This window comes from Colobus angolensis, unplaced genomic scaffold (assembly GCF_000951035.1).
Source record: "Colobus angolensis palliatus isolate OR3802 unplaced genomic scaffold, Cang.pa_1.0 Scaffold12, whole genome shotgun sequence".
In the NCBI taxonomy this organism is placed as follows: Eukaryota; Metazoa; Chordata; class Mammalia; order Primates; family Cercopithecidae; genus Colobus; species Colobus angolensis.
Window position 1 is genome coordinate 2,417,744 of NW_012113141.1, and position 10,432 is coordinate 2,428,175.

The 10,432-nt window shown below is 49.8% G+C and overlaps 1 protein-coding gene across 2 annotated transcripts in view; it reads left to right on the forward strand.

Moving 5' to 3' along the window:
• The first annotated feature begins 305 nt into the window (after nucleotides 1-305).
• The window catches only part of HKDC1 (hexokinase domain containing 1), a 48,767-nt gene continuing 38,640 nt past the window's right edge, over nucleotides 306-10,432 (forward strand). For both annotated transcript variants that reach the window (XM_011927147.1, XM_011927138.1), the window contains exons 1-2: nucleotides 306-614; nucleotides 7,296-7,458. In XM_011927147.1, the coding sequence (XP_011782537.1) occupies nucleotides 552-614; nucleotides 7,296-7,458 (226 nt within the window). In that variant the 5' untranslated portion in view covers nucleotides 306-551. The remainder of the gene's footprint in view (nucleotides 615-7,295; nucleotides 7,459-10,432) is intronic.

Consider the following 10,432-nt stretch of genomic DNA (forward strand, 5'->3'; position numbering starts at 1 on the left):
AACATTCTTGAAATCCGGTTGACCAGGACGATGTTTAGTTTTAGTTAGGACAGCGCTTCTGAGGAGCAGGGGGTCACAGAGTCATGCCACCGGCATAAAAGACTAGAGAAAAGCCTGGGACTGCAAATGTGCAGAGCAGCTCCACTGGCTGAAGGTTGGCTTTGTTTAATGCCCAACTTTTCAGAAGATTTTCCTCGGCTGAGTGGGCTTGGCAGAGCCCCGGTTTGAGAGGGTTGCTTAGCAATGAGATTTGGTGGCACCCAATTCTCAAGTAGTCAAGCAGCCCATCAATTCCCTGCTTCCCCCTCCACTAACCCTCAGCAACCATCCAGAGCCTCCTATTAGACAATCAAGTGCGTGCCAGAGGGAGGGACTAAAGGTGGGGGCGAAGTTTAATCATTGAACCAAGCATGGAGGTATTTAGTCCGCAGCACCTCGCTCCCCGGTAGGTCTGCCAGCCTGGACTGGAGGCGTGCAACACTCCAGAGTCGTGGGAGTGAACACTGCACAGGAATCTCTGTCCATCTCAGGAGAAACCAGACTTGGGGAAAATGTTTGCGGTCCACTTGATGGCATTTTACTTCAGCAAGCTGAAGGAGGATCAGATCAAGAAGGTAAGGAGGGCCCACGAAGCTGAGAGATGCCCAGCTCCTTCTTCATGGACAAAACTGATTCCCTTAAAAAAAAAAAAATCAGAAGGGAGTTACGAGAGCTTATTAGAAAAGACACTGGGAGCATATGAGCAGTAAAAGACGCACTGAGGGTAGCAGGAGTACTTCTCCCACACTCTGGGGCATTGTATTACTGTCCGGAACCTTACATTTCACTTGGAACTTCCTGGCAGGTACTGGATGCGGAAGGGGGTGAGGAGAGTCTTTGGAAAGCTTGAAGAGGATTGTGTTTGTTGTAAGGGATGTTTGCTCGGAAAGGCCACACAGGCGAGGAGAATCATTTTCAAAGAAGTTTTAAGAACTGTTGGGGCAGAAGGCTGGGCCAGTGGCTCAAGCCTGTCATCCCAGCACTTTGGGAGGCCGAGGTGGGCGGATCACCTGAGGTCAGGAGTTTGAGACCAGCCTGGCCAACATGGTGAAACCCCGTCTCAACTAAAAATACAAAAATTAGCCGGGTGTGGTGGCAGGCGCCTGTAATCCCAGCTACTCAGGAGACTGAGGCAGGAGTATCGCTTGAACCCGGGAGGTCGAGGTTGCAGTGAGCCGAGATCGTGCCACTGCACTTCAGCCTAGAGGACAAGAGTGAGACTTCATCTCAAAAAAAAAAAAAAAAAAAGAGCTGTTGGGCAGATCTGTTTATTCATGTATTTGAAAGCATATAAATGTGGGCAGCAAGAGGGTGTGAGTTGTAATAGACAGTAACTGAAATATCTATTATTGGCACCTGCTATTTGCCACACCACTATTCATGGTGTGCATTATTTTGTCACTTTGCTCAGGGAACTTGTCTACTAAATTCATTGCAAAGTGGGCTGGTTAAAGGTTGCCAAGGGTCAACGGGAGGGAACCAGGGTTCTTTCCAGGCAGCTAAAATGAGCCCAGTCTGCTACTCTGGCCACACCAGCTGGCTGTCAGGGCCCTGGGCAAAAAGCATCTCTCAGTGTTCAGATGACAGAAGTCCTCCTAGCAGGAGGACTTAGCCAAGGTCACCAAGTATTTAGGATGGAATGAGGATTAAACCCAAGTTGGCTGACTCTTCCTTCAGTGCTCTTTCTGCTGTGCCATGATGCCCTCCTGCTTTTCAAAATGAGCAAGGAGGCCGGGCGCTGTGGCTCACAGCTGTAATCTCCGTACTCTGGGAGGCTGAGATGAGCAGATCTCATCTCAAACTTGAGGCCAGGAGTTTGAGACCAGCCTGGGCAACATGGAGAAACCCCATCTCTACAAAACATGTAAAAATTAGCCAGGCATGGTGGTGCGTGCCTACAGTCCCAACTACTCGGGAGGCTGCGGTGGGAGGATGGCTTGAGTCCGGGAGACTGGGCTACTGCACTCCAGCCTGGGTGACAGAGTGAGACCCTGTCTGAAAAAAAAGGAAAGAAAAGAAAAAAGAAGGCCAAGCATGGTGGCTCATGCCTATAATCCCAGCACTTTGGGAGGCCGAGGTAGATGGATCACCTGAAGTCAGGAGGTTGAGACCAGCCTGGCCAACATGGTAAAACCCTGTGTCTACTAAAAAATTCAAAAATTAGCCAGGCGTGGTGGAGTGTGCCTGTAGTCCCAGCTACTCGGGAGGCTGAGGCAGGAGAATCGCTTGAATCCGGGAGGCAGAGGTTGCAGTGAGCTGAGATCGTGCCATTGCACCCCAGCCTGGGCAACAGAATGAGACTCCCTCTCAAAACAAAACAAAACAAAACAGAGAGAGAGACAGAGAGAGAGAGGAAGTGTGGCCCCTTATAGCCCTCAGGTACTTGGTGGGCTAAACTCCCGCTAAATTCTATTCATTAGAGAGTTGAGTTAGAGGTGGTAGCAAATTTAAAAACACGGTAAAGCAATCAAGTGTTGATTAGATTCACAAAGCCCTCTACTGGCTACTTAAGGAGGTGCTGTCTAGGAATCCACTTTCTTTTGTTACCTGCTTAGTAAAGAAAGATACAACTTGCACCGTGTCTCTCCCACTCCCAAGGGGGAATCTTTGGAGCCCTGAAACCTTTGATTCTGCAAACTTATTTCATTTCCTTGGGCCCCTTTGTATTGGTTAACCTTTTGTACCCTAGATCAGGCGGGCCATGTCTGTCCACAAGCCCAGGTGCAGGCTCAGGAGCAGCCTGTGATGGGAAATGCAGCCTCTGCTGATGGGCTCCAGTTCCTTCTGGAAGGACAGTCAGCCTTTTTCAATGCCTGGAGCTGACCTCCCTCTCCCCGTGGGAGGTGAGAAAGTTGGAAGCACTTTTACAGCCACCTTAAGCAAGTGCCCCAGGAAGTGTCCGGGGTAGTGTGGGAGGCTGGTTTATGGCTGCTGGGCTGAGTCATGGTTCTGAGAACACTCCTCCCAACACAGGGTGAAAACACACCCGGTCAAAAGGCACAACTCTTTTCTCTGCGGTCGGGCGGTGAGTCCCCTTCTTTGTCTCTGTGCTTCCTGCCTCTAGAATTGTCCAGATCCTGGGCCAGACTTGCCTGCAAGGGTTACTACTGAGACCCTGGAACAATTTCTAAAAATCTCCCATACCAGCATGGAAACAAAAATAAAACAAAATGAAAAAAGGAACATAGAAACCACTCTGACAGATTCTTTCCCAATTCAATATATTGACATTATTTGACCTATTGATAGCACCAGGCCAGACCTGGTCGCTGACCTGCAGATTGTTCATCCATAGGACGACTGGGAGGTTTTCAATGTGTATTTTTTACAGCTCTGTATGTCAACATTACAAAAAGTGGAAATGTTACTTATAATTCCACCTTGAATTTACTTCTAATCTCAAACACTTTCATATTTGCTGGGTGGAAGCCTTCCTAGTTTTTCTTCATCCTGTATGTTTTTAGTTATGTTTATAAGTTACATACAGTTCTGAACTGCTTCCCTCACTTACTGTTGTAGTGTAACCACTTATGTAGATTGCTTCATTATCATCATAATTATCATTGCAATGTCTTCCTAATATCCAATCAAGTGGATATGCCATAATGTATTTAACCTTTTCCCTCTTGTTGGACATTTGGATACTTTCTTTTTTTTTTTTTTTTTTTTTTTTGAGACGAAGTCTCGCTCTGTCGCCCAGGCTGGAGCGCAGTGGCGCAATCTCGGCTCACTGCAAGCTCCGCCTCCCGGGCTCACACCATTCTCCTGCCTCAGTCTCCTGAGTAGCTGGGACTATAGGTGCCCGCCACCGCACCCGGCTAATTTTTTGTATTTTTAGTAGAGACGGAGTTTCACCGTGTTAGCCAGGATGGTCTCGATCTCCTGACCTCGTGATCTGCCCATCTCGGCCTCCCAAAGTGCTGGGATTACAGGCGTGAGCCACCGCGCCCGGCCATATTTGGATACTTTCAAAAACATTTTTAATAATTAAAATATTAGGCTGGACGAGGTGGCTCATGCCTGTAATCCCAGCACGTTGGGAGGCTGAGGCAGGGTGATCACTTGCCTCCAGGAGCTCGACAGCAGCCTGGGTAACACAGAGAGATCTGTCTCTACAAAAAATACAAAAATTAGCTGGGCATGGTAGCAGATGCCTGTAGTCCCAGCTACTTGGGAGGCTGAGGTGGCAGGATCACTTGAGCCCGGGAGGTCGAGGTTGTAGTGAGCTGTGATTGCAGCATTGCACTCCAGCCTGGGCAACAGAGCAAGACCCTGTCTCAAAAATAAAATAAAATAAAAGTATTGTTATGATAAACCTTGGTAGAGGTTTTTTGTTTTTTGTTTTTTTGTTTTTTTTGAGACAGAGTCTCGCTCTGTCACCCAGGCTGGAGTGCAGTGGTGCGATCTTGGTTCACTGCAACCTCTGCCTCCTGGGTTCAAGTGATTCTCCTGCCTCAGCCTCCCAAGTAGCTGGGATGACAGGTGCCAGCCACCATGCCCGGATAATTTTTGTATTTTTCGTTGAGACAGAGTTTTACCAGCTTGACCAGGCTGGTCTCGACCTCCTGACCTCAGGTGATCCACTCACCTCGGCCTCCCAAAGTGCTGGGATTACAGGTGTGAGCCACTGCACCCGGCTTTGGTAGAGATTTATGGTTCTCCATAGTCAGGATCATTTCCTGAGAATAGGTTCCGGAAATGAAAGCCCTGGGTCAAAGAGCGGAATCTTTTTATGACTCTCGATTCACAATGTGAGACCTTTGGACTAGATGACTTCTAAGACCCCTCCAGCTCCCACCTTCTGTAATTCAGCAGCTCTGAATCTTGAATGTTTGAATTTGCTCTTTCTAAGTGAAACGCACTGCTGGTTGGCTTTCTTGCTTAGAAGGTATCTCTCATGATGGTTTGTGCGTCTCTCCAAAAGTGGGCTTGGTTTTCTGCAGCCCCGGTACTCTCCCTTAGTGCCTGGGACGCGTGTCCCTGGTTATACATACCCCACATGACTTGTTTGGATTGGAAATAGGTGCTTTTTGTCCCACCATATGTTTCACTTTTCCCTTCTAAAAACTGTTCCTGGTGCTGTGGGAGATACAGAAAATCAACAAGAAACTGTTACTGAGTTGACATTCTTTCGGTCATAACCTTAACTTACTGAAAGAGCAGCAGCAAACCAAGTGCTCGATGACCCCGTTAAGCCCCAGTCGCAAATGACCCCAACTGGGCCTCAAAAAACAGGACTTACACAGAGGAGATAATATTGTGTGGATGCCTGGAGTTTTTAGTACTCTCAGGCTAAGCAAAAATGATCAGTAGGTTCAGGGGCACCGTGTGAGGGCCCTTTGGGTAGGAAAGAATCAAGTTTGGTTCCCACGTACAGCGTCCCACCCTTCCCCAACCCCAGTTACTTGGGTCACGTCCTTTGCATCCAGTTTTCTTGGTTTGTGTGCGGCTGTGCCAACCAATTAGTCATAAACAGCCTTAGGGGAGCAGGAAGTCCTTAATGAAGCCTGACCTGGTTCCATCCGGTTTTCTCAAATATGCTGAAAGCTCAATTGTCCTTTTTTGCTAATGGCTGTCTGATGATTTTCTGATCTTTCTCTGGCCCCCGAGTCCCTGGAGCCGTGGGACCATTTCAGTGTCTTGGGTCTTTTCATTGTCACGGGACTGAGCTGGGTCGTAGCCTCTGAGGCCTGGCGGATGGCCGGGGCCCTGTCCCAGCCTGAAGGTAATGTGAGCCCTGTGCATTTGGTGTAATTTGTCTGTCAGGCTTATGCACCCCCCACAGAGCTGTGAGCCAAAGCTATGTTACAGTCCCACATAGCCGCAGCTCTGCAGCCCTCTCCCCTCACCTCTCACTTGGGGACAAGAACTTTGGCCTCATGTGGCTGCCTCAAAGGGATGCCGTGGCGATGAGAATAGGTGACATACATGGACGCACTTTGCAGACAGTAGCACGTGTTCTTCACCCTGGATAAAATGCCCTTTCACCAGGAATGTGCCGGGATAGAGCCTCGTGTCACCTGGAGGGTGGAGAGTGCTCAGTATAGAAACAAGGCTGGCAAGGATGGGGCGCATATGCCCCTGTCTCTCCTCCTGCCCCCATCAGTAATCCAACCCAGTGAGCCTGGGGCTCCAGACTGCCAGCACCAATTGATTAGTGTTAATTAGTGTGAGGGAGGAAGCTTTGCTGCCATCCCTGATGTGACTTATTACTGTCAAGAGGACTGAGTATAGCCATAGTGATTTGTATAACTTCCCTCCTTTGGGTATGGTCTTCTGTCCCTGTTTCCTGGTTGCATGAGTGAGATCCACTCATTATCAATAGCAATTTGAGCTGACTTTAAAAATTCAGCTTTATCTTAACTAGAACAACTCAGTTAAACCAAAATAGACATTTATGGTTGGGTGAGGTGGCTCATGCCTGTAATCCCAGCACTTCAGGAGGCCCAGGCGTGTGGATCACTTGAGGTCAGGAGTTCAAGACCAGCCTGGCCAGCATAGTGAAACCCCATCTCTACAAAAAAAAAAAAAAAAAAAAAAAAAAAAGTAGTCGGATGTGGTGGCATCTGCCTGTAATACCAGCTACTCAGAAGGCTGAGGCAGGAGGATCGCTTGAACCTGGGAGGTGGAGGTTGCAGTGAGCCGAGATCTCACCACTGCACTCCAGCCTGGGCAACAGAGTGAGACTCTGTCTCCAAAAAAAGGTGGGGGGGGGGGGGGGAATTTAAAGGACTAGATTTTAGACATTGCTTTTGGAAACTGAATTTAGTTCTGAGCTTCCTAGCAGCCAATAAACAAAGAGAAACCTGTTTGGCTATATCTGTGATCATCACTGGATGAAAGAAAGCTTCCATGTTTAGGAATCTACGATTCAAGCTCTAGCTGGCCTTTTTCGGTGGAGAGGAATGGGACACTGATGAGGGCCCTGAACTGGAAATTGGAAACCCTGAATCCTTCTCAGTTTCTGCCTCTCCCTTGTCTCATCCGAATAATGGGGGAATCATTTTCTCCTCGGAGTCTGCCCTTCAGAGGAGTGACTCCACACCTTCTCAGCCTTCCGTTCCATTCTGCTTTCCCAACTCCCTTCCCTGTCCTCTGCCTGATGAGGGGTCAGATAGGGAGCCTTTGGGAATCCACATCTCGATGCTGTCCCCGGAGTCAGGAACGCAGCTTGCTGAGAGGGATGTTGGGGTTTCGGCCTCGGCTGGAGGGCGAGGGCCCCTAGCAGCGCCCCCTGGTGGCGGTGTCTGTTCCAGGTGGACAGGTTCCTGTATCACATGCGGCTCTCCGATGACACCCTTTTGGACATCATGAAGCGGTTCCGGGCCGAGATGGAGAAGGGCTTGGCGAAGGACACCAACCCCACGGCCGCGGTGAAGATGCTGCCCACCTTCGTCAGGGCCATTCCTGATGGTTCCGGTGAGTGCAGTCGTCCGCTGCCAGGGTCCCCGGCTCCTCTTGGCTGATGGGTATCTAAAGTACCTAAGATTTGCCCCGTACCTTGGCTTCTCTCTCTAGCCCTCTCTCTGCCGTCCCGCCCTCCCCACCCCTCTGTGCTTCAGTCCTGCTGAATCCCTCCTGGTTCTGCAGCCCCAAGGCACCTTGGCTTCTCTGCCCATCGTGGTCTCACACATCTGCTCCCTCTCCTCCCGGAGCATCTCCGTGTTCTTCCCTGGTGAGCATCAACATGGCTTTTCCATCTCAGCGTCGCGGTCCTTGCCTCCATCTAGGAAGTATCCCGTGCTGGGCTGGGTGCTTGTCAGGGCACTTGTCACTTTGCAGTGTCCCCCACTCTGAGTCTCCACCAAATTAGCCACTCAATCCATGGGTCCAAGGTCTCACTCACCACAGTGTTCCCAGCACCTAGTAGAGTGCTGGGTGCATGCCAGGCCCTGATATATTTGTCGAATGAGTAATAAATGGCGCTGGCTCCTAGGTATCTAAATTCTAGGCCATAGAGTATGAGTAATGGAAGCAAGAATGATGTAGTGGAAATCATATTCAATGATAATTCAACAAACCTGGGTCTGAGGCCCAGCTCTGTCACTCTCAGCGACCCAAGGCAAGTGTTTAGCCTCAGTTTGCCCATCTGTAGAATGAGAAATGACCCATGTATCTGTTTCCTATGGCTGCTGTGATGTATTACCACAATCCCAGTGGCTGAAAGCAATCAAATATATTCTCTGACAGTTCTGGTGGACGGAAGTTTGCAATGGGTCTCACTGGGCTAAAATTCAGGTGTCGGCAGGGCTGCGTTCCTTCTGGAAGCTTGAGGGGAGAATCCGTTTCCTTGACTTTTCCAGCTTCAAGAGGCCACCTGCATCCTTGAGGCATGCCCCTTTCTGTTCTCAAAGCCGGCAGTGTAGCCTCTTCAGGTCCCTCTCTGACCTGACCTTCTGCCTCCTTTCAACATTTAAAGATCCTGTGATCACATTAGTCATGCTTAGATAATCCTGGATAATCTCCCAACCTCAAGGTCAGCTGATGAGCAGTTTTGATCCCATCTGTAACCTTGATTCCCTTTTGCCTTGCACCCTCAGATATTCACAGGATCTGGGGATTAGGATATGAGCATCTTTGTGGAGGGGTGGGGTGGACATTGTTTTGCCTACAATGGCCTAGAACTCTCTAGAGAGGATCTATGAGGTCCAATCCAACTCTTCCATTCTCAGCCTCTGGATGAAGCCATAAGAGGGAAAAGGGCTGCTACTGGCCAGGTGCGGTGGCTCAAGGCCTGTAATCCCAGCACTTTGGGAGGCCAAGGAGGGCAGATCGCTTGAGGTCAGAAGCTCGAGACCAGCCTGGCCAACATGGTGAAACCCCACCTGTACTAAAAATACAACAATTAGCCAGGTGTGATGGCATGCACCTGTAATCCCAGTTACTCGGGAGGCTGAGGCAGGAAAATCGCTTGAATCTGGAAGGCGGAGGTTGCAGTCAGCCGAGATTGCACCACTGCACTCCAGCCTGGGTGACACAGTGAGACTCCATCAAAAAAGAAAGAGAGAAAGAGAGGAAAGAAAGAGAGAAAGAGAGGAAAGAAAGAGAGAAAGAGAGGAAAGAAAGAAAGAGAAAGAAAGAAAGAAAGAAAGAAAGAAAGAAAGAAAGAAAGAAAGAAAGAAAGAAAGAAAGAGAGGGAGGGAGGGAGGGTGGGAAGGAAGGAAGGAAGGAAGAAGAAAGAAAGAGAAAGAAAGAGGGCTGCCATTTACTGAGTAACCACTGCGGTCAGGGGGTACTAGAGACTCGCTGAGCCACATATTTCCTGTGACAACCCTGTTCAGACAGAACCACCAAGGATCAAGGGGTTTCTCCCGTGTCAGGGTCCCAGTGCCCAAACCGAGTTCGTGAAAGAGCCTTGGGGCTCTTGCCCCAAGGGATGAGGGACCTCTGGGCCCAGGGACCTCAGCACAACAGAATCACTGGCCAGATGCTTTGTGTGGCAAGAGCAGGGACTGAGGTTTGGGAGCTCTCAGGCAGCTTTGATGGAATTAGCTGCGTTCTGGACCTCTCTGGAGCAATGCCTGGATCAAGGTAGCTTGGCTCTGCTGGTTGAGAGGCCCTGGGACTCTGCACTGGGAAAGGCCCTGTGCCCTCACTTGTGGGTAGGTGCTTGGGGTGGACAGTGCCCTGTCCTGGAGCGATGTGAGCTTCGGAGAGAGACAGCCCTACTTTGAAATCTTGGCTCTGTCCTTGCCACAGCTTGACAACAGTGCTGGAACGTGTCCTTGACAGGGCCCCTGGGAGGAAGCACCTGAGTCATGTGGGGAGCACCAGGGCTAAGTCCGCCTGGCTTCCTGGACTGCGGCCCCTCCTCCAGATAGGGACAAGGTGTGTCCCCAGAAGCAAGGGAAAATAGCCTTAGAGGGTCTAGAGGCTCCAGGACAGGCGGTGTCCTCCCAGCCCTAGCTGCTTCTGAGGGTTCAGAAGTGAAAGTAACTAAGTCATAGAAACTCTCTCTTCCTTAGCCAGGAAGATGCCCAGCTCCCCATCCCCATCTCCGCAGAGCCTCTCACCACACAAAGCATCTCGCCAATGATTCTGTTGTGCTGAGGTCCCTGGGTCCAGAGTTCCTAATGAGCCAGGTGTTCTTGGTAAATCCCGGCACCGTATATGATTGTCAGGATTTAATGAGATCATGTGGATGGCATGCTTTAAAATCTCTAAAATCTTGTCCCAAGTCCTCCATAGCTCTTGTGAGCTGGTAATATAATTTCATGATTACCGACAAAAAACAAAACTTGCTGGGCATGGTGGCTCACGCCTGTAATCCCAGCACTCTGGGAGGCCGAGGCGGGCAAATCACAAGTTCAGGAGATCGAGACCATCCTGGCTAACACGGTGAAACCCCATCTCTACTAAAAATACAAAAAATTAGCCAGGCGTGGTGGTGCGC